This window comes from Cimex lectularius, unplaced genomic scaffold (assembly GCF_000648675.2).
Source record: "Cimex lectularius strain Harlan isolate CLEC.00 unplaced genomic scaffold, Clec_2.1 scaffold471, whole genome shotgun sequence".
NCBI classification, from domain to species: Eukaryota; Metazoa; Arthropoda; class Insecta; order Hemiptera; family Cimicidae; genus Cimex; species Cimex lectularius.
Window position 1 is genome coordinate 6521 of NW_019394177.1, and position 25109 is coordinate 31629.

The window sequence follows — 25109 nt, forward strand, 5'->3', positions numbered from 1 at the left end:
GATCAAAAGAAGTTGTCAGCCTGGAAGGGTCCTCTAGGTGGTGAATTGGTGAATCTCTAAATCGAATGAAACGGAAGTGAACAAGTCATTAGTCGAACAATTCGGTTTCGAGTGGTTATTTTACTGGCAAGGAATAATTCATGGAAGCCGGTCGTTAAGGCGGCCTAAATGATCCCCAGGTCGACAAGGATGGAAGTCAATTAGGTTTACAAACTGAGTGTTGCTGCACTCTTAAGTTTAATATTTTTTTCCGAGCTAATGCACTCGTTCATCTGCGGATAATTGTCCCAGCAAATTAGTTCCTCGTTAAAAAAGAACTTTTTTTCCCCTAAACGTCGATAAACATTGGTTTTCATTATTTCCCTCGTTAAATTAGAAACTAAATCGAATAACTTTTTTTTATCGACAATCGAGAAGACATTTTTAATTATGTATTAACAATTTTTTTATTAACAAATTGTATAAACAATTATGAAGGGTATAACAAATATATTTTTATGCACTTAGCTCCTATTTAGATTTTTATCTGCATCGATTACAAAATAATTAACTGCGATAATCTTAATAATATAATTAATTTTCAGATTTCTCAATTGTCTGAGGGATGATGAACTTGAAATTATAATCGGTAATGATCATTTTGGTCAATCCATATTCGTTCTGTTGGCCCACCAGAAGGGTTTCTGTATTTTTGCCCTCTTCAGTTTATCTGTATGATTCTGTGAAGTTAGAACTTCTTTATAAATGGCAAAATGCGTCTGACTGGCCAACCCAGCGGAGATAGGCAGAATGATCGCTAACGAACAAATTCCATAATTAATATGGTAAACTCCTAACTAATAAGGAGTTCATACAAGCGGCTTTTCTTCTTTCAACATACCTACCTTTACAATATAACAGCGAAGACAGAAGACCAAAATAACTGAAGTAAAAGTAGTACTTCTTCTCATGGAGAATGAACTACCCGTTGGGTGTCGACGAGGAGTTATTTGCGAGAAGGGAAGCGTGAGAAAATTTCAGGGGCAACAGTTGGTATCGAACCCACGACCTACAAGGAAAGAGTCTGTCACATTAGCCACTCGACTACCGCGGTCTCCTACATCCTCCACAAGTCTATATTGTGTCTCTCAAATTATTTGTACATCAATTATTTTATTAATTCGGACCATCTCGCTCTTGTCAAATTTATATGCCTAACATTAAGTCGAGCATTATTCGCACCTGGTGATGCTCTAATTTTAACAAAAACAATTTTATCAAAAACATCAACAAGAAAACAATTTTTCTGAAAACAAATATCTATTTGCTTATATAAAATACTACTTTCTATTAAAAAAGAAGAAAAGGCATGAACAATAAACAGGCCAGTTTCACAATTTAACCGTTCAAATTTCACATTGAGAAAAAGGGAGGCAAAACCTTCGAATCTTGGGCCAATAAATATAAAACGTAAAAACTGGAGTTTCTACCGCAGTCCCAAAACCACAAACACATTTGTTTATGTTATTTCAATATCGCACGAGTGTTATTTCTGGAATCACTCTATCGGAAAAGTTAATTGTTCTAAAAAACAAAATTAACAAGACAATAAAATTTCCGTATCAATTTAGTAAATGTCAGGACATAAATCCACAACAGAAAATTCCTGGTTTATTTTGGAATCCTTGTAATTTATTGTTTAAAAAAAACGTAAAGTAAAAAATTATTTGTAAATGTTTCAACAATGGTTTAATGAACTTATTACAGTTAATCAAATAAAAGAAATGTATGAATTGGTGAAAAATATTTAACCCTGTCATAGCACACTTTGAATCAATAATCTTAGATTTAAAAAAAAACATAAATAAGTTGTTAATTTGTTTAAGAAAATGTTTCTCTATAAAAACAACTATGAAGTCTAAAATGTAATTATTTTACTGCGATATTTACTGAAGGGATAAACTTCCAGAATGCTTAGAAAATTAATTATGAAATTTAATTCGCCTATACTTATAGAATGCGGTACTGTCCCCAACGTCGCCTTAATATAAACCCAATTGAGACGAGAGCGTTTCATTGGCCAAATCGAAATCTGTTCAGACTTCACTCAAAGTTGGATTAATTTCCATAACTCAATTATAAATGTACGCCTCCTCCCTCTCGTTCGGACCGTTTCTACTGTGTCAGCAGATTGATCATTACAGACCATATCTGGTGCGGTCGTCCCTCGTTGTTTGCCCTTGGGCAGGCGTATTTACAATCTACTCTGTCTTTAATTATAACTCTTCAACAAGACTAGGTAATGGAATATTTTTTTGGCTGAAAAATGTCTAGTTTTTTGCCTAGAAGGTCACTGATTTCAATCTCACATTTGAAAGAGATGTTGGATCTATAGTTTGATTATGTTTTAGTTTTCATATTGGCCTTAGTTGTTACATATAATTATGCTTATTTGTAAAACCACTGCTGAAAAAAAGATGTAAGTTTACTTTTCCAAAATAGCGAATTTTTTCATGGCTGTTTACTTTTGATTCCAGGTAACCTAAAATTGACTATTAAATATTTCATTCGTTTTAAATCAATTCATTAGAGTGTCATTTTTCTGAAGTGTTCTATTATGTTTTAAAGGCAAACCTTAAATTTTATTATCAACCATTTCAGTAATCTTTACTAGGAAAATCTAATTGTGAAAAATTAATTCGTAAAAGTAATTGTTGAGATGTTAAAACCGGCGGGTTTTTTGATAATATTCTATCAATCAAACCAAGTCTTATTTATTTATTTATTTACATGCATACGAACAAAAGAACATTTAATGTTAATAAAAACATTATAATACAAATCACGTGGAAGGAATAAACAAATTTAAATCACCATCAAAATTACCCATTAAGTAAATAGAAAAAATTCCAACTCACTAATCATACTTATTTTTATAATAAAATTCACCACGTGCAATTAAAAGACCGTGTTTTTTTATATATAAAAAAACATTGTTTTATAAAACCTGATCTACTTAAAAGCTAAATCATCTCAGTCCGTATTTTGTCTTTAAAGGTAATAAAAGTTAATTTTAAAAAATCAATATTTCGCCAAATTTTGTTTTCTTCTCTCATTAATCGAACTATAGAAGAATAAAATAGATAATTTGCTTTACAAAATGGTCAATTAATCAGAATGACTGGTTGGACGGGCTGGAACATAAAAAAATTAAAGGCACGAGGCTAGGTCGATCGATTAGATCATTTACTGTTTTATAAAGAACTAAAAATCAAAAAATGCCTTCTAACAGCTACCGTTGAAAGATTATAAAGAAAAAGTGGCCTTTTGGAAAAGAACAGAGGGGAAATCGACAGTAAAAGATTATATTAAATTTATATTGAAATTTAACTAAAAATTTCAGAATTAGAGAAGTAATACGGATTCTAAACGACGGTAGAAAATTCAAGGATAGGACAAATTAGAGTTTGTATATATAATTGAAGAATTAGAAAATTCACTAGTATTTTTTATTGCATACACAAAAATTTGAAGGGCTCTCTGTTGAAAATTGACAATGTACTCCTTAAACTCTAAATATGAAATAAAATTGCCAAGTCTTTAAAACAAGATATTGAGGTTTATCGTGAATTGTTGCCGCTATATAATACATTACTGACCTGTAGAAACAACTTACACTGCGAGAATTTTCTGTTACCACTGGCTGAACCTGAATGGACAATCGCTATGGCACCTCTTTACCGACAGCCTTCATTGTTTGGGTTCTGTTAATTACCTTCAACAGTTTTGAGTTGGGTATTATTAAGAGAATAAAAACAATTTAAAATAGCATATATAAGACTATCGAAAAACGAGTAAAAGATATTACAGTACATTTATTTGTATTTAAAAATAGAAACTTCGTGTGATAACAGAAGTTAAATTTATCAATAGTTTGCTACAAAAGAAGTGTCTTGTGTTAGTTTTATAAAGAAATCAATTTTTGGGACATACAACAATAATGGTGGACTTACTAGTTTTAACTAATTATGCTAATGACTAATTGCAGCGTACAACATTAATATTAGAAGGAAAGGTTGAGTTTATTAAAAAAAGTATCGTTTTAATATAAATAAAAAAAGAATAAATACCCATGTTCATAACATTGGAGCAAACATTTTAGTTTGCTAGGAACAATTATAAATAGGTAAAATAGGCTAAACCCGCACAACTGCTATGTCTTACATTAGTGTTGGTCCTTTACGCCGTTTCACAATGGGACAAAAACACAAATATTTCTTTTTACAAAAAAGATTTGTTTTTCACTATTTTGTGAAGTAAAACGCTGGGTAATTAACGTGTAAGTAAAACGTAATGAAGGTAATTAACAGAACCCAAACAATGGTCAACGAGGGTAAAGAGGTCCAACAGCGATTAACAGCTCGGTTCAACCAGTTATAACAGAATATTGTCGCAGTTTACGTTACTCTTACGGTCAGTACTTTATTGTACGAGTTCAAACAATCCAGAAAAAACCCATAATGCTTACTATTGAACTTAAAGAGCAAAAAAGTAAAATAATTTAAATCTGGTTTGAAAACCCAACATGTGCTCAGTCTTAAAAAAACTTTATTTCAAATATTTTCACATAGCATCTGATTTTAATTGTTTACATGACTAATAGGATATTTCCCATCCCTTTTGCAAATAACTGGGATTGAAAAGCTTTTATTTTTTTGTTTGGATAATCGCAAAAAAATAAGATCGGCTGTTGATATTTTTTCCATTGTGCCAATGTGCGAGAAACTGGGAAAAATCTATAAAATCTTTTGCTTAGCAATAAATCGTAAATTGAAAAGTTGTATGATTTCTTTAAAATTACTTCCAATTTTTTGTAATTAACAATTATTCAGAAATCGTGAGATGCGGTCTGGTATGATGTAGGTTTCAGAAAAACATTTTCTTTATCGTGCAAACGTTTCGATCTTTATTGAGATCATCTTCCGGGCTCAAAGTGTTTGTCTTCTGTGTAATTGTGCCATTCTTGCGGGTCGTGTTGAGGGTGCCCACGTAATTAACAATAACTATTATAACTATCTTTATTTGCAAACAAAAACAATGGATGTATAAAATAAATTAAATAAACAATAGTGAAGAATTTACTAAATTTAAATAGGTAGTACACTAATGGGTCTTCACTGTTCTGAATTTAATTGAAGTTAATTTCACTATCACTGAAAAGGAGATTCTGCGGCCATCCTGTCTTTATGCGTCAAGGGGTTTTCAAAGAATTCGTTGGTATTAATGTTTCTGTATTTTAATATTTATGGTGGTTGGGAGGTTTGTGGGAATTAGGCTGTAATGAGAATACATTGCACCTTGGACCAAAGTCATATTTATGTGTGCATGGGATTCGTTGGACACATAAAGGGGAGCATCACAGATTTTTCTGAGGATTATAGATTTGGCTCCTTGGATGCGGAAGGTATTGGGATGTTTGGCAGACATCCACATTTCAAGGTTTTGCTTATAAAGTAGCCTTTTGTTAAAGAGAGAAATTATCTAGAAGTCGTAAAAGAGCTCTGTAGCGTTTCTAAACTACTTGTCGTGTCAGTCGTATATTAGGATTTCTTCAATGATTGCCAATATCTAGTTCAACATACCGCAGCTTTTCCACAGTTGGAAGGGTTGTTTGATTGAGTTTTTTGGATTAAATATGATCCATGTTTTCACACCAACACTCGAGTAGTGTGAGGCATTCCTGAGTGATCATAGAGTTACTTTAAAGGATTGCCTGTTAAGATTGAAGAAGTGGTTTGAAAATTGGATGAGAGGTCAGATGTCAGCTGAAAGCAGATATGAGTAAAAGCGAGGTTTACTGCATGAATTTTAATAGTATTTGCAAAGAATCACTTGAATTAGAGCTGTTTAGTGTTCAATATTTGATGCATTTCATAATAATTTAAAGTAGTTCCAATATAATTGAAGTAGGTACTTTCTATCTAATTTTTCAATTAGGTAGCGCAGCGGGCATTGTAAATTATTGCATTTCAAACATTCAAGAAAAAATGACATTGTTCTGTATTAGAAACGCATTAAATACAATAGGTAAATAAGTAAGATTTTAATCGACAATTAATAACATTTGCTTTCTGTAAATGATTTTTGACATTTTCTCATAAATCTTATTCACTGTCTCTACTGTGCGGTGTCAAATTAACCAACATTATATTAATAACATCAACAAAACGGTAATTAATCAATTTATGATATATTTTGTAAAATAACGTGTATTTTGTATTCACGAACTACAAACATCTCGTGCAAGTTGTTAAAATTTCTGATTACAGTATCATCTTACATAGCGAAGGTTTTGGAGGGTGTGGTTCATGCAGAAAGATAAGCCGGGAAAATATAACAATTAATTGTCCAAATTTACATATTATTTGTTATATATCCACGAGACGAGTTGTTTTGATAGTATTCTTTGTTATCGTTTACATATTTGACCAACATAAAAAATAGGACAAGAGTATAAAGTGTTTACTGTTATTTTTCAGACCCGCCCGAGATAGAGGTGGAGAGGAGTTGGGTTCATTCAGGAGAGGGGTACGAAGCGCAACTGGTATGCATCGTACACGGAGAACCTGCCCCGAACGTAAGTAGCCCACATTTTTTCCTCCCAGCCGGTGAAAACGAATCAAGGAACTTCGACAAAAGTGATTCTATCCCATTAAGGAAGTTGAGTTTAATCAGGTCACGCGAGTTGCCCAACCGACACACTATCCTCTGCCGTTGAACAACTTGTAACAGTTTTAGCGTTCCGGACGTTTATTCTTTTTGACAGACTCGCTCCACCCCTAATCGGAAATTTACTACCCTCCCGTCGCCTATCCAATTTTGTTCAAGTCGAAGTACTCCCAAGTATTCAACCCTTCTATCAAACTTAGTATCCAGTTACCTAACAACCTGACTTGACTCTTTTATTGACAGACTGAGACAGATATCTCACTATTTTTGTTTTCCCACTTTAGTTGTAACTTATTTTTGATCATAAATAATGCACTGGATACACACGAGAAAGACAATTAGCATACAAAGAATTTTAGAAGCCCTGAATTCAAATCCAAACAGCTTTAAATGAGCTTTTTATGACTTTTTCTCTGACCTGTTTAAAAAAAAATTGAAAAAATAAAATGATCTAGATGATTGACGTCTTGTACAACATTGGTTGGGTTTGATCAAACTCATTTTTAATAATAGTAATTTTTTAGTAGGTAGTTTTTGTAATAAATTCAAAATATCAGCGATAGGGGTAGAACTGACCAGTCGATCGCGAGTGCTTTTTGAGTAGATCTCGAGAAGAAAAAAATTTTTAATAAGTAGGTAGGTAACTAAACTACAAAAATGTATTACGTAATAAAATAACACTGCTTGCGGCAAAAGGTGGCAAAATGGCTGACTGATTTGGCATTTTTGACTGACATCACAATGCACTTAAACACCGTTAACTTGGAGCTTCAAGGTAAAGGAAAAACTATTATTGAGATGATTAGCGCAGTAAACGCATTCAAAAGTAAATTGCAACTTATGATAGATCAACTGAAAAGAAAGGATCTGAAACATTTTCCGTCTTTGAAAGCAAGGATTCCTCAGTCGAATTATGATACGTATGAGGCTGAATTATCAAATATTTTGGGACAATTCGAAATGCGTTTTTATGATTGCAGTAAATTGGAAAATATAGCATCATTTATGAGTTATCCTTTTTCATGTAAAAACATTGAGGAATTAGCTACTGAAATAGCAAGTCAGTTTAATATGAACTCATGTTCTGTTGAAAATGAGTTGGTGCAGATTATATCAGATATACATCTCAAAGCTACAGTATCTGATACAAATTTCTGGTGTTTTATATCTGAAGATAAATATCCGAATGTAAGGCAAATCGCCCTTCAACTGACGGCATTTTTTGGGTCAACTTACTTGTGCGAGTCTGCATTTTCTGAAATGAAGATAATTAAGTCAAAATATCGCAATCGACTAACTGACGATCATATGTCATCATGCTTGCGATTAGCACTCAGTGGTTACGTACCATCTTATGAAAAGTATGCTGAGGACATGCAGTGCCACGCTTCAACATCCAAAGCCACTCCTTAGTTAAGTTTAACACCATATGTAACTCTTTTGTTTTGTAACAACCAATAAACTCGCAATTTTGAATAACTATGAGTTTTTTCATTGATATTGTAGAGAAGAACATAACTAAACCTAACCCAAACCTTGACTAAAATAATGTACCTATATTGTGCAGAAAGCTAATATCTATATATGCTACGGTACACCCTACCTAGGTAGGTAGGGTGTATCGTGTATGTACGACAACCCTGCCTCACACACACTTGCAGCCTCTCAGAGTCGATCGTAAGTAGTCTAAAAATATTGAGGTAGATCGCCAGCAGTTCAAGTTTGAGCACCCCTGCTCTAAAACGTAACAGAGATATATGACGTAATGTTCAGAGTGGGTAATATATTGCGCCTTTTGAAAGTGGCACACCATTGAAGTTCTGTATTTATAGCACACCGGTGAGTCCTAGTTCATCAACAAACTAGATATAAGACCAGTTGTGATTTTTTTTTTTTTTTTTTTTTTGTGGGGGGGTGTTAGGTTGTACATCCCAAAGCCCGTTTGTTAGTAGGTGTGTTGATGTGTCCTTTTCTTCCCTGCGGAATCTACCAATAGCCTCCAAATCCTTATTCAGAGGACTATAAGCATCGTTTGTTCTTTCATTAGGCTATTCCTCTCCTCTCCTTTAAATTTTAGCCCTGTAAGAGGTTTCGCTAAGATAAGACGGTTTCCCGGGCTGTCCTCTTATAATATGGTGGAGGGGGCTTAATTCCAATATTTTCTTCAGACATGGCTGTGGGTCACGTTTTTATTTTCGTGAGTTTTTTTTGTTAAATTATTCGTTTTGCTTTATCTGCCCTGGCTATTGCGACATATCTGAGAGTTTCACCATCAACGGGTACATCCAGAGCAAGATTTCCAGTCTGCATCCCAATTTTTTTCTTATGCCCTCTTTATACAGGGGCCAATATGTTCCTTAAATTTTTAAATTTCAAAAAATGCTAACATAATACCATTTAAAAACCTACGAAGACCAAGCTGATTTTCTGTCATGAACAACACTGTTTGGCTTTGATTTAAACTCGCATTTATTAAAAGAGATTTTGTGCTAAAGTGAACATACTCGCACACCCACAAGAAAAGTGACACAAGTCGAAAATTTCTAAAATCCGGAATTTAATTTTTCTGGAGGATTCAGAAGGGTGATGCTAGAGGAAAAGTGACATAAATGAAGGTTAACTCTTAGCTTCTAGGCGGCACTATGTGTCACTTTTGAATTGGCGAGAACGTACTGGCACCAATCACGAAAAGTGCCATACCTTAGTTCTATGTCGAAAGCATCTGCGTGAGTATTTACAGGAAAAGTGGCACGTTTCGAGTTACGTCAGTTTTTTTCTTTTTGTTTAGTGAAGGAAGTTATACTGTAGTGGAGTCACATTTTCACATTATGAAAACAATTGATAAATCAATTACACAAATATGTTTTTCGTAATTGGAAATTAATATAGGCCCTGATGATGATGTTAAAATAGGCCGAAAGCTTGGCAGTAACAACTAAATGTGGTCTTGTCTTTAAAACTATACCTTGATCTAGTGTGTTCGTGAATTATTTTAGTTTCATTTCTTTTATTCCAATAGCATTCTTAAATAAAATATTGTTTTTCTTAATTTTTAACAATTTAACTTTTTACTTTTACATTGTTTTATAGTATAAACGATTTTTTCATCCATATGTATATTATTTTTAGTATGTGGTGTTTAGTAGCCGTTTGTTGATGATTATTTGGAGATCATCACTCCTCATGATCTCCAAATAATAACTTTTAGTAATCAATAAACTTCAATAATTAACTTTGTATTTTAAATAACTACATAGTCCTGAATCCAGGAGGAAAGTCCATTTGAGTCAAAAATAATCTTAGTCAAACTTACTACGTGGATGTTTATTCTCGTTTGTTTTTCTGTTGTCAGTTACTATCAAAAATAAATTAATGCGCTTATAGTCATTCATTGACCACTATTATTGTTAGAGCAAACGACCTAACTTAAAATACCGAGAGCGAATATATGCAAGAAAAGTGAAGTAACTAAAAAGGGGTAGTTTTTAAAGATAGTACAGCTGGAATTTTAAAACTATTGTATTTACCCTTGGTGTTGGACAAATGAAAGACAACATAGATGTATCAACACTGTTTTTATAGCCAGCAACTTTAATGGCGAGTACTTAATACATATACAAAAAAAGTAAACTTCCATCTATCTCTCCTATAAAGTATTTGATTTTGGGTTGTCACTTTTCTTGTGTGTGTGCGATAGTAGTAGAGATCTACGATAATTGAGGTGTCCTCAAGACCTTCTGCATCCCTACCGGAGTAGATTGTATCTATCATACTACTATATTTTTTATGTGTAGAGATTAGTGACCGTTAATCGATAGTTATTCAGATATCGTTAGATGCGGTCGGGTGTTATGTAGGTTTCAGAAAAACACGATAAAGAAAATGTTTTTCTGAAACCTACATAACACCCTACCGCATCTCACGATATCTGAATAACTATATTTCTTATAATTTACTGGCCACCTTGTTGATCAACCTTCATAGCCTTGCCATGGGCTCCTTATTGTAGGATATTGCTTGTGGCTTTTCCTCTCCAATTTGCATGAATCTATCTACTTTCGTTGTCCCTCATAAAAACGTGTTCTGCGGTCGCCTCTTCTTCCTGGGTGTATCTGCACAGTGTATCTTCTGTCTATCCTCCTATCCTAGGCGTGTGCCTTCTTAGGTAGAAATCAGAATATTAAGTGAAAATTGATTAAGTATAATACGAACACTACGTCAGGATAAAAATATACTCAAAAATAAATCAATAGAGATCTTGGATTTCGCTTTTTTGATTAAACATTCTTGATAATTGTAAACACACTGACAGAAAAAAACTTCCACCCAATTGATTTTTTTTCATTTTCTCGATACAAGAAAATTCTGCCCTTAATTTGTCTCATTGTTTTTATCAATAAATATTTGCGTATGCTATGTTTTAAATTGGGAATATCAATTATAGGTAAGCACACATAATCCTTAATCCAAAACAGGGATAAAGGATTTTTCAAGGTTCACTTTTTATTTAAAATATTTAGTCTCATTTGAATACTGAAGCAATAAAGTGTTTAGTATCTTAATTTTTTCAATTTCAATTTTTAAACTTAAAAATGTCATTTAATGCTGAGGATGTTGCGCGTGGTGTGGCACTTATTGATGATGGTCGTCCATCACGTATGTCTATTTCTAAAGTTCCCTACGAAACTCAGCGAGACGCCGTTAGACATTTTCGAGAAACTGGGTCCTACCAAAGAAACAAGACGACCTTTATTGACTTTGAGAATATAGCGAAACCGGCACCTTACTGTTGTTTAAGCGATTCATCAGCTCCAGGAAGTTCGAGGTGTCAAAATTTCTGAAGACACTGCTAGAAGAAGATTACATCAGGATGGAACTATGGCTTTTTGTCCCTTAAAAGGACCAGAATTGACCACAACACGCGGTGTTGCACGGCTCGCATTCGCTCGAGAACAAAGCCATTTGTCTTTGGACGGTTGGTCTTCTGTACTTCTTACATATGAGTGTAGATTTGCTCTACGATCTCCAGATGGTCGTGAATGAGTGTGTAGAAGGCAAAATGAACGGTACGAAGGTCTGAATTTTTACCAGAGCCAACCTCTTCGACGTAGCTCAGTGATGATGTGGGCGGGAATTTCAATAGAGAGTCGCACAGTGTTGGTTGTTGTTCGTGGAGGGTCTTTGACGGCCACTCGCTATGTGTATGAATTTTTGGAAAATCACGCGTTGCCTACCCTCAATGAAATCAGCGATAATTATATTCTGATGCACGATAATACCCGGTCGCATAGTACAAACGTACCTTCAACAGCAAAACATCAGGGTCTTAGCCTGGCCAGCTCGTTCTCCAGACTTGAACCCCATCGAACATTTATGGGATAACCTCAAAAGACGAGCACGTCCATCACTGCCTGATACACTCCACGATCTTGAAAAAACTCTTCGTGAACCTCCAGCAAAGAGACTTTCCCAGATAGGTAGAAAACATTTCTTCGGGGTGTAATGTAAGGAAGAGGAAATACGCGATATTGAAATGTTAATTAAAATTTTTAAAAAAAATTATTAAACGTTAAAAAACGTGAGATTTTGATTAATGTATAAAAATATATACAAATCAAATTTTATTACAAGGCAAATTTTTTGCCTGTCAGTGTATTTAGAACGAATAAACACATAGCGCTGGTTTTCTTTGAAATGCACTTTCCAAATATTCAATTGCTTACACGTTACATTTAGCTGCTAATTTTCCATAGTTGTTATAAATAAAATTGTTTCTGCTAGGGTTGAAAGGTGATAATAGAAATCAGATTCAACCCTTTGGTTAAGCGCGAATGGGGTGGCGGCGGCGCCGGCTGGCGGGCGAAAGAAAAACTCTCTTTTCCCCGTATCTCTTTATCGCTACTATCTTTTATTCATCGTCCCAGAGGAAACGCGTTGGCCTGAGCAAAGCCTGAGAAATTCCTCACCAAAATGGGTTTTTAGGTGGGGAAGAGCAGTTGAGAAAGGGAAGTTACCATCAAAAGGGTTCGCGGCAATACAACTAAACCTATCGCCTCTTCTTCAAATATTCATCTTCACTTCCTTTGAAACGAGACGGATCCAAATCGGCCCAATTCAAAATCCCACGGTGCATAAAAAAAATGGAAATTTACCTCCTTAATAAATGGATTTTATATTGGTCTAGACTTACATACATTGTAATAATTGTTCAATTAGTGTTGATATCTTTTAACTGAAACAATGCTATCTTTCTTTATTCATACTTTAAAACCAAATAAATTCACAACAATTAAGGAACTTAAAAGATCAAATATAATCACTAGTAAAACAAAAAACTCGATAAAATTTAGTCTAATATTGCTACTGTATGTATTTCTTTTCACTATTTAACAAAGTATGTTACTATGTATATCCTTTTAACATGAATTGTATAGTTTTTAAAATGAAGTACACGGATTTAAATCGTTAACTTCTCAAGTAAATTAAGTACACATATAAACCAATTTATTCGTGTCTCAATGCAGTTTTTAGATGTAGCATTCAAAGGAAAAGTTTATTGCGGTGCTTAAAAGCAGGGGCTGGTAACCTAATTAGGTTTCCCGGGCTTGACATTTTAGAAGAATACTGCCTGAAATCTACTCGGTATCCTTTTAATTCAGACATATATTATATATTTTTATTTAAACGGATGAATAAAAAGTGTTCTTTATGAATCGAAAAAGAGAAAATTAAGAAACTTAATTTTTGTCTTCGTTTTAAAAGAAATTTGAATAAAATATTTATGATAAAAAGTACGTTAGAACTAAATAACCAAATGCTTGGTTAAAAGACTATTTTGAAATTATCGAACCGTTCGATCATATTATTCGTCCAATGATGTATTAATGCATTTTTTCTTGTAAATGACGTTGTTATTATTCTAGACTTAATAACCACTATTAGGAGGGAGGGAGGGAGAGAGAGAGAGAGAGAGAGAGAGAGAGAGAAAGAGAGAGAGAGAGAGAGAGAGAAAGGAAGAAAGAAAGAGATTTTCAAAAAAAGGGGGAGAGAGAGAGAGAGAGAGAGGAAGAAAGAAAGAGATTGACAAAAAAAGAGAGAGAGAGAGAGAGAGAGAGAGAGAGAAAGGAAGAAAGAAAGAGATTGACAAAAAAAGGGAGAGAGAGAGAAAGGAAGAAAGAAAGAGAGTGACAAAAAAAAGGAGAGAGAGAGAGAGACAGAGAGACTACGATTGATCGCTTTATGTAACCACTTAAGAGAGGAGAAAGAAACAGAAAGACAGAGAAAGGAGAGCAACAAAAGAAAAGGGTGGGAAAGATAGAGAGAAAGAGTGTATGCAATAAATACAAGTTTACGTTGAATTCTTCCATATTATTATTTTGTGTGGTGTTACTGACCGTTAGTTAATGATTATTTGGAGATCGTGAGTTGCGGTCTGGTGTGACGTAAATAAAAAAAAAACAATTTCTTTATCGTGCCAACGTTTCAAACTTTATAGAGATCATCTTCAGAGCCTGGAATTTATAAACATTGTTTAAATTATACAAATTCATGTAGGATGTGAGAAAAAATGAATTTATACACTGCTAGAAATTTTAGATTCAATCAAAGTATTTGTACTGTGTTATTAAAGTATTATACTGTTTGTTTTCTGTGGAGATGTGAGATGTATCATTATTGTTGTCGTTTTGAGAGTGCAAGTGAGATATTAACATTTGATGTTTATGTACATTGGATTTTGAAGGGGTGGGGAAGGAAGTCGGGATAGAAAGACATTTTTATATGAGGAATCGGCTTCTTTGAGATGAATGGAGGACAATGAGAAAAAATGGATAATAGTTCGGCCTGTCTATCCTTTCAGGATTATATAGACGGAGATAATTAGATAATCCTACATGTATTTGTATAATTTAAACAATGTTTATAAATCCCAGGTACTGAAGATGGTTTCAATAAAGATAGAAACGCTGGCACGATAAAGAAAATGTTTTTCTAAAACCTATGCCACACCAGACGCATCTCATGATCTCCCAATAATCATATTATTTTCAACGCACCATAAGACAAACAAGCACCATGTGTTCAAAAGATCTCTGGCGCGATTCTCTTAATTTCCCTCTTAATTTATAACGATATTCTTCGTAAGCTCTGAAAGAATTTATTTCGTATCTTGCAACGTAAAGGTTGAAAAAATGAATTCCGACAAATCCTTCTGTATTTAAAAAATACAATTATAAAATTCACTGTTGAAAAATGAAAATGTATTCAATTTTTTCTACAGTAAAAACAAAATAAAATTTGCTTGTACAGTTCCAGTAAAAGAATAATAATAAAGAATAATAAAGATATATAAAGAATAAATGAGTTCTTCCAAGGCTTCCTCCTAAACTGCAAGGCAGCAGGCCTCTCGGGCTAAACTGGCAAAGTTGGATATTTCTCAGTTGTATTTTTATATGTATATTTTACATTCACATATGACCTTATGCAAAACAGAGTAACCAAATAATTTGTCATCAAAAGGGGACAAATTGTTAGCGGATGTATATATACCAAATAAAACAAATAGTTTTGTTAGTGCAACACCACATTTTTCATTCATATAGATGCAAATTGCATTCGGTTCAAAACAAAGCACGTTTGTAAAGGTGAAAAACATCGAGTTTACACCTTTTATACAATTTCCACTTAATAAATTTTATATTTTGTACTAGCCATAAAAACCTTGTGAACCTGAAGGACGCCAATTCTCCCACCAATTATTACACTTTCAATGTTTTTTATTGATTGAGGAAATAGGATTTAAATTATTCGTAGGTCAGTTACAAATATCATTAGGGCAAGGGTTAATTGGATGGCCAATAAAACTGTCTCGATGAAGAAAAGGATGGGCGTAAATAAAGGTTTCTTCGTGTGGAGAAGAGTAACCGTGAGAAAGGGGTGTCTGTAGGGTTGATTGGCGCGTTCTGTCTACGCCACTGATAGATTTACCTTAGAGGGTCCTTAGTTGAAGAAGGTTCCTTCTAATCCTTGGGAGAAATGTAAACTCAGAACAGATAGTTGTGTATATTTGAAAATATTCGCAAAATTAAACAGACGTTCTTACAAAACTTCAATAAGTAGAAGTAAAAGACTACTTGTCTTTATCCTAAACCTATAAATAAATTTAAATATATTGTGAATGCCAGTTGTTACGCGTTGATCTTTCGAAAAGGAAAAACATACAACATGCAATGAAAATTGATAGGAGGTCATTACTGAGTAAGGGGGTCAGTGATGCGGAGTTATTAAACCTTAAATTCCAAAAGTATTAGTTTCTTAAGAGTGACATTTTTAGAACTTAATCACGGGTTTCCTTTTTGTACTTATTTATGAAATGTAAAACGCTATAAAGTAATTAAACCCTGCAATTCCCGCTCCTTCGCTAAAGGACCCTAAATTTTCTAAATGATACATCAAGGTAAGTTTTGTAATTTAAATTACAATTTAAACTCTAAATTATAAATAATTTTGGAAAGCATTGCCATATAAAGTATTACGAAAGACGTTTCTATAATATACAATTTTACAAAATTGAAAAATTCATGTAATTCTTTTATTGTTTCTTTTCTAGCACACAAAAACATACAAAATAATTTATGATAAATTTTATTTTTTATCTTAACTCTATTTTCTTGAAATTATTTAACAAATGTTTCTTCAATGCAAATTGATAGGGGAAGGGGTAAAACCTTGCACCAGGTACAATTTATTGTTGACATTTTAAGCAGTTTTAATTTAAATTCATTGTTGGAAAGTTTTATTGTATTGTTGTATAATAAAGGAGTCTACATTTTTCAATTGTTTTCAAAATGAGACTCTTTATTAAATTTTTCCTTCATCCAAGTAGGAATAAATTTTGTGTGAGGTTTTTAAGCCTTATACCAGTACAAATAGGATACGACTCACAAGCCAAGAATGTTACATACTTTAATTAAACTCAAACAATTTGTTTCTTTAGCCATTAGGATGTACAGTGCTCGTCTACTTTTCCTGAAATTTTAATGTCTGTCTGTACATATTTTATATACTTAGGTGATCCAGAATGATTTTGTTAGTTAATAGAATTTGTTATGTCAAAAGACGTCACATGGGAGATGTTTGGTGTTTTACGTTTTATTACACTCTTTCTAATTAAGACATTTTTCTATTCAGTATTAATAATTATATTTACTATTCTTCAAAAATCTGTACAAATTTGTTTGCGTGACCATTTTTGCGACACCGATTTTGAGTTACTGTAAAATGCTCATAGATACGTTTAAGTTAATTAATGTTAGGTTTACGGTTAACTACTTTATAGTTACTAATTTTGATATTTAGGGGGAGGAGTAAGGCTACTTTGTAAGGTTACAATTAGAGGCAGGGTGGGTTATGTAGGGTAAGCGTCTCGACTATATGCCTGTTATCAAAGGTTACGATTGCAGACTGGCAAGTTGGATTTGGGTGGATTAGGTCATGTTTGAAGTGGTTAGTCTACTAGGTAGGGTTACTGTTAGTGACTGGTCGGATTATGAACAGTGAGGGTTACGATTAGATACGGATTATGTTATGTAAGATTAGGGTTACGTTAGAGGCCTATGATTCAATGCATTTACTAAGCAAATATTCGAGTGCGAAGTTCGAGTTTTTCTTATGGTTCCTTTATAATTTATCCTTTGTTTATTGATAGTTTGTAGTCCATTTTTATAACACAGTGCTTCTTTAACTTTAATCTGTCTGTTACTCCTTTTGGATTTGTGTGGGTGGTTTGTAACAGCTTTTATGATGTCTGCTGTTGGTTTTCTTTATATGTCAAGTCAGTAAATAAAACAATGCCTGTCGTACAGAAGGGGTCAATGAATTTACATTACTTTTTCCATAACTCATATAAATATAATTGTAAATTTTTACAAATACTTGTTATAACGGGATTCAAATCCAGAATCGCCAGCTTGGCAAATTCGATACTCTTAGTTTTCTTTATTTTTTGAATCGGAGTTTTTTCTCGGTTGTTTTCATAGTCAAGTCAAGGAATTTGATGTTATTATGTTTGGTTTCTGCCGTGAATGTGGTGTTTTTATATAAGAAGTGCAAGGTAGTATGTTGTCTGATGATATCTGTCTCTCTTTAAATGTTTAAGCATACTTCAGTGAGGTTGGGTTATTAGTTTTTTGGTTTACATTTATCAATTAAAATTCGACATATTGTTGTGCTTTTGACGACAAAAACGCAAGATTTGTCATACCTAAAATCAATGGAGCTGAGGTTTATCAGTCCTCAAATCTCGACATATTGTCAAATTCTATTTGCAACAAAACTGACATAATAATATAATTAAACTATCCAAATATGGTGAAAAAATTGCATTGTCATATTATTTATGATTGTAAAACTTTATGAGTGTAGAAAGTGAATAAAGGGGGCCTCGGTAGCCGAGTGGTTAGCGTGAGAGACTCTCAGCTCGTAGACCCCGCGGTCGTGGGTTCAATTCCCGCCGTCGCCTCTGGCCCTTTTTTCACGATACCCTTCCCCTTCAAAACTATTATCTGACATTGGCTAATATGCATAGAACATAAAGCCATTTAAAAAAAAGTGATTTCCCTATTGTTTTATTGAGGAATCGTTCATTTCGTTCTAGCGGATTCGTCCTTTCAAATGAACCGAAGCCCATTAATTTTTGTTTCATTAGACGATAGCATGGGTGGCTAGTCATTAATTGTAAACTTTACATAATTTACGAGCGATGGAATCAGGAAATTGAGGCCTTCAACCAGTCAGCCGGCACCGCCAACGAACGGAAAATAAATTGCATTTTTAAATCAAACTTTCCCTTTGGATGGAAACATTCCTCGTCGAGATGTGCTATTTAACACTTTAAACATACATTGAATTTTGTTTTAAGTTTTAAATTTTATTTTTTCTGGATAGATTTGTTTTATATTTATTTTCTATTCGTTTTACGGTTAGCCATGTGTTCAAATATTGTTAATGAACTACTAAGTTTCTATATAAAAACGGATTTGCGTGACTTTCTAGTGAAACTTTTATTTGTTTGAGTTCAGAATGACATTAGGAGTTATTGAACCGCCGGTGAGAATACTGGAGCGTAGTGATGATTTAATGTCAATTAGACTGGAGCGGAATATTAAAGGTAATGGAGTTGTGCTTACGATTCCGTGACATTCTGCAGTAATTTCTGGGGTTCGTGACGCGATGAGGATCTGAGACAAGCGACTGTTTGGGTTTGTGTGGCCCAGGTCAAGCCGCCCGTAACTCTGTCCTTCTTCGGTGTTTTCCTTCCGACCTATATTTCACCCGTGTCACGCCGATATTCGAATGGTGATACATTACGGAAAATCCACAACTTTGTCTATACGAAGTTAGATCGAAGAAAAAATAAAGTTAAATTTGAAAGGGTTTTTTTCTCCTCCCCTTTTTCCAAACCAAAATATGATCATTTTGCCTGTCGTTTCCCCCCTTGAGAGATGCGTTTTCCGTTTTGCCCAGGGTAAAGGCCCAAGGGCGAGAAAGTTCAAGAGGGTCATTCCAAGTTGTTCCAGTTGGCTTTTCGTTTTCTGCCCCCAGGCCCGAAGGGATTAAATGGGGGAGGAGGTGGGATAATCGCGGGAGGAAGAGCTTCCAAGGACCTAATCCTAGGGATTTTTGACTGAAGGGGGAACCAGACGTTTGAGAGAGATCGAACTACTCTTCCGCAACGGCCGACATTGTTTACCTTCCGGCTAAACCCAGGGATGAAACGCTAATGGTTAAGTTTTAATTAGTTTGGTTAAACCTGTTTGTTTCTGTTGCAAATGTACATGAAGAGGGCTATTTTTAAATTAACAGTGAAAATACTCCGCACTTTTGGCGCAAATGCCTTTTATTTTTTAGTATTTAACATACCATTTAACTTTCATTTTTGTACTTATTTGTACAATAGATCAGTAATCTTGATATACGATTTATTGAAAACAACCACCAAAAACCTTATGCCTTTACCTAACAAATTCAATGCACTATTTACATCCTGCCAAAAATATTTTTTTCTTAAAAAAGCCCAAACAAAACTTTTGTGAGAGTTTTTCTTGAGATCTGTGGTGCGATTAGTTTGTAATTTGGTCGGTTCCTATCATTCTGACATTTAGCCTCCTTGACTGATACAAGGTACAAAAGTACTGAATGGAAACAACTGACAATAGCACACTCAAGTGGTGCAGTAACGAATTTTTTTCTGTAAAAGGTTTTGAAAAAAAATGAGGATACGCTAACCAGAATGAACGAAAACGATCAACTACACGTATTTTCAAAAATTCCATAATTTTCTACCAGTACCATTACACAAATTAAAGTATTTAGTTATAATTTTTCGTTAGGGTTTTTGTTTCATTTAATAATTACTTTGGTCGCTGATATGGTCCTACCAGGGGCCTTTCGGTATTCTTATTGGTTTGTCTATGAGTTATTTTGTGACAAAACAAATCAGAAAAGTAAGACAAATAATCAGAGACGCCAAGATATTGCCCTCGCAGTTTTCCTGTTAATTGGACTGAATATTTTTCTCTTTCTGAAAGAATAATTATAGACAAAAATGAAATAATATTGCCTTATGTTAAAGCCAAACGTCCAAAAATAACCCTAATTAACGACAGGTATATTAATCATACTTTAATAAAAGAAGGAAGGGTCTTAAATGATCCGACTAGATATTTAAGTATAACATTCTTCAATGGTGTAATTACAGAAAAGAATGCTACTATTAACTTGCAATATTTTTCAAAGGTTTGGTCATAAACCGATAGTTTGAACTTTTGGAAGCAGACCAGAATGGCGAAATAATTAATTTTTCAAATATTTACGGTATTCTCTCATTATTACAGCTATATTTCATATAAATGAAAGGCTGGTTGAGATAAATTTAAAAGGTTTCCAGTTTATATGAAATCCAATGCAGTTGAGTTTTTAAGTCTTGCCATTAGTCTCCAGTGGTTCGTCTGTGTGTTATTTAGTGATTGACCAATACAACGAGAATAGACAGATGATCGGATACTACTAAACCACAAAACAAGTACAGCGGCACCTTCAATAAAATAAGTAATAAAGGAAACTGAATAGATCTTATTGCTATAAGATATTGCTATCTACAGTAACTATGTGGATCTCCTCAGAAAAAAAGGTATAAACAAGAAAATAAAAAACAAAATTTAAATAAAAGTTAATCCTTGTAATTTAAAAAAAAAGAATAGAAAACATATATACATTAATTAACAAATAATAAAAATTATGATACAAGTCTCTACTCACAATCTACACTCAGCTGAAATATGAAATATTAAATTTTAAATTTTGGAAAGACCAGAAATCAAAAGCTCGTATTCATGTGGTCGATCCAAGAGAGAAGAGAGCTAAAAAAATCCTTTTTTTTTCAACCGAGAGGTTTTTTTCCCTGCGAAAACTATCTTTTTGTGGCGCCCTCTTTCAGGCTGGCGCCTTTTTCCAAAACTCTCAAATATGTATACTATATACGTTATACATCATGGTAGTAATATGTTATATACAGACTAACGATCAAACGTCAAATTTTCTAACTTTGTGCTATTGTAGGGCCAGGTCTTTATTTAAACGTTTGTAGTAGCAGATTAATTTTCTTTCATTTATTTCCTACATTCGACAAAATTAAAATAACAAAAAAAATTTAAATATCAGTAGTAGAACCCATTTCCACTAGAAATCTTCAAACAACAGCTCACATTATTGGATTCATGGTGTGAACAGAAAGAAGAAAATTTAACCCGGAAAACTCCAGTCACATAACCTTCACTCTCTGGCAAAAAGAATCCTCCTCTGGGTCTACTTCGATCAAACACTCCTCCCAACTGCGGACAAGGTGCTCTACCTACATATTGACAAATCTGATGTGGAATCCTCCCACACGAAATAAACGATAAAAAGTTTTGAAATGTAAATCGCCCAAAATTAACATTGTATAATATGTACTTTTGTAGATCCTTGAAGAAGGTTCAATAAAGTGCCGAAAGCTAGACGAGGATTAAAAATTAAAAATATTTTTCTTAGATCACATCTCTGATAACAACTAAGAGAACATTATCTGCATAAGTAGGTCGATAAATCTACAAAACAATAGAATATTTAACATCGCTCTCCTGTAAAATTATTTTTATGACCTACCTACTTTTTCTCCTTACCCACAGAAGTACTATAGTCTGATTCTTCATCTTATACGTTCGACTTCTTATAACATGCAAATCTTCCAGTTTCATTTTTTAAATAAATATTTAGTGTATTTACATTTTCCGTTGCCAAAAATGTTTTTTGTACAAATAATTTTCCTGTAGCCGGGCAAATAATAATCTGTCGCGGAGTGGGTGAAACAGAAAACATTCTGGGCAGTTCTACAAATGAAATATGAATCTTGTGTTTTTCTGATGGGAAAAACTATATTTCTAGTCACTATTGCGGGTATCTTTAATTAATTGATTCCACTACATCAATTCATTTTTTGCTAATTAAATAATTTTACTTTAATAAATAAATAACAACTATATTTCGTTTAGTTGTTAATAGTGGTTAAAAGCTGCCATAATAAAATATTTTTCTTTTATTCCGTAGGCGGTCCACCAGTAAAACATTAACACAGTTTCGTTTGACATGCTGCAAGATAGACATTATCACGAGTCGTTATTACAATTCTAATCTTATCTTTCTGCGGATTTACATAATAAGATAATAAATAATAATAAATTACGTTGTCCGCGTTTATGACAGTTTCTTTGATGTACAGTATGAAAGCTAAGGGACTTTGTAAAATAAACTTTTCATATCTTTTGTCTATCTAAGTCGTGGATCGTTGTGTTATAACTTTGAAAACAAATCGTAAAAATAAATGTGGTGTAGTCCAACGAGATTATCGGGTAATTTTAAACTTAGGACGATCACTACAGTGATAAGATTTTCTATTCAAAAATTTATGCTTGACCTTCTTAGGCATTCATAGACAGCGCTCTCGTTGTTATGTGGATAGAATATTCGTCATTGCAAAAGGCTATTTTTATGAACAACGAGAATGAAATGATATTGGCTTACATTAAAGCCAAACTTATATAAATAGCTCTAATTAATGTCAGGTAAATTAATATTCTAAAAAAGAAGGGAGGGCCTTAAACTTTATTGATCCGATCAGATATAATTAAATATAATATTATTCAGCTGTCTAATACGAAAAAGAATATCTTTAAAAATATTGTCGTGTGAGGAAACTTGCTGGTGAATTAAAACAAAAGTTAGGTCGTATGCAATTATCATCATCAGTCTGTTTGAAGGCACATTACAACATTATCCAGGTAAAAGGGACAAAACTGACAGAATAACACGCAGAGAAGCCACTGGAGGCAGTGATATGCCGAAACGAGTCGAAAGACAAAACCGTCAATGGTTAGCAAATATCAGAAACGACCAAATTAAAATTATTCACTTTGTGTGGTGATTAGTGACCGTTAATCGATATTTATTTTAGAAATCGTGAGATGCGGTCTGGTGTGATGTAGGTTTCTGAAAAACATTTTCTTTATCGTGCCAACGTTTCGATCTTTATTGAGATCATCTTCAGGGCTCAAAGTGTTTGTCTTCTGTGTAATTGTGTCATTCTTGCGTGTCGTGTCGAGAGTGCCCTAGGAAATACCTTGTGTTGTCTGCATTTCAGCAAAAAACTGCACTCACGACACGACACGCAAGAATGACACAATTACACAGAAGACAAACACTTTGAGCCCTGATGATGATCTCAATAAAGATCGAAACGTTGGTACGATAAAGAAAATGTTTTTCTGAAACCTACATCACACCAGACCGCATCTCACGATTTCTAAATAAATAATTATTCACTTTTTAAAGCTACAATATTTTTCCAGTCTCATTAAAGTTTTATTTGACATTCCTTAAAAGGTTAAAGGTTAAATTAAATTTTATTGGTTTGCGTTATGTTTAACAATTTGGGTCGTTGGTAAAGTGTGGACAGACGCATTTCGTAATTGGTCTTCAGTGATTGGTGTGTTATTTTGTAAAGTAACAAATCGAGAACGTTAGACAGATAAGACAACTAAATCCTCATTAATATAAAATGGCCAGACCGTCGAGGATTAGCAGACCCGAATGATCAAAAACGTCTAAAAGGAAGGTTACAATTTTTTTCCAAATTTTACTGTGCGCTACTCGTAGCCTTGCAGTGTACGAAGTAACGTTGATAGCTGTTAAATTTGCAAAGTTTTAATGTGTTATAACAAATATGCTTATTTCCGATCATTATGGCCACTGTCCATGGGATAGTTCCCCCCCCCCACGGTTCGCCACATCAGTGATCTTATCAACTCTCGGGATGCCGGTGTTTTTGGAAAAAAGCCCATTTGTAAGTATGGTCGAATGCAGGGCCGCTGGATTCGAACCCGGGACCTTTATTGTACAGTGATGAGCGCCGTGTCAATTCTTAAATCGTTGCGGCCACGGGCGCCTTTTTTTAAATCATAAGAGTCTAGTTCGAACAGAAAACATTTGATAGTAATAATAATAATGTGTGGTGTTTAGTGACCGTTAGTCAATGATTATTTGGAGATCGTGAGACATTCGTTATTCCATCACCTTTATTGATGAGTTTGTGTGTTATTGTTATCAGTAGTCGATTAGGTTTCGTGGTCCGATTGACCAGATAACATCTTTCAATTAATTAGTGTTTATATAAGGTATTGGTTGAGATAAAAATGGCAAACAGGAGGGAAAATTCGAACGGTTGTAGGTTGAGATGGAGAGTTGGTGTGCGAGAGGATCGAAGTCACGATAGCTCAAGTGGTAGAGCAGAGGCGTATTTAGCCGAAAGGTCGTCGGTTCGAATCCCGCTCGTGGCACTGGCTTTTTTATCTCATCCAATACCTTACATAAAGATTAATTAATTGAAAGATGTTATCAGTAGTGTTCTTTTGAAAATATAAAAGGAATTTAGTACCAAGCTACCACTTTACAATATTTTATTATCGATTAAAATTCCATTGGCTTTACCGGGATTCGAAACCAGAACCACTTGCTTGTCAAATAAGAATCGGATGCCCTAACACTCGGCCTGAGCGGTTCCCGAAATTCACAATGATCATATTTTACTAAATTGAATGTAGAAAAACTTATTTGTTTACATATACACACAAACACGCTGCTGTTAATGGTGAAAAACCGAAATGATCCGAAGACCAAAACAGAAAGACTATCTTGCCCAAAATGAGCGACTAAACTACAGGTTCAACATCGCAAAGATCTCAAGAGAAAGCCTTAAAATATTATTATGTTGATTGGGATTCGGGTTGTGGTCTTCAAACACACAATGTTTT

At 33.8% G+C, this 25109-nt stretch overlaps 1 protein-coding gene across 1 annotated transcript in view; it reads left to right on the forward strand.

The window, feature by feature from the left end:
* Positions 1-6518: 6518 nt before the first annotated feature.
* LOC106665584 (neural cell adhesion molecule 1-like) overlaps positions 6519-25109 on the forward strand; it is a gene marked incomplete at its 5' end in the record, with an annotated part of 57242 nt that continues 38651 nt past the window's right edge. Inside the window, one exon of the mRNA XM_014392081.2 lies at positions 6519-6616. Within this exon, the coding sequence (XP_014247567.1) occupies positions 6519-6616 (98 nt within the window). The remainder of the gene's footprint in view (positions 6617-25109) is intronic.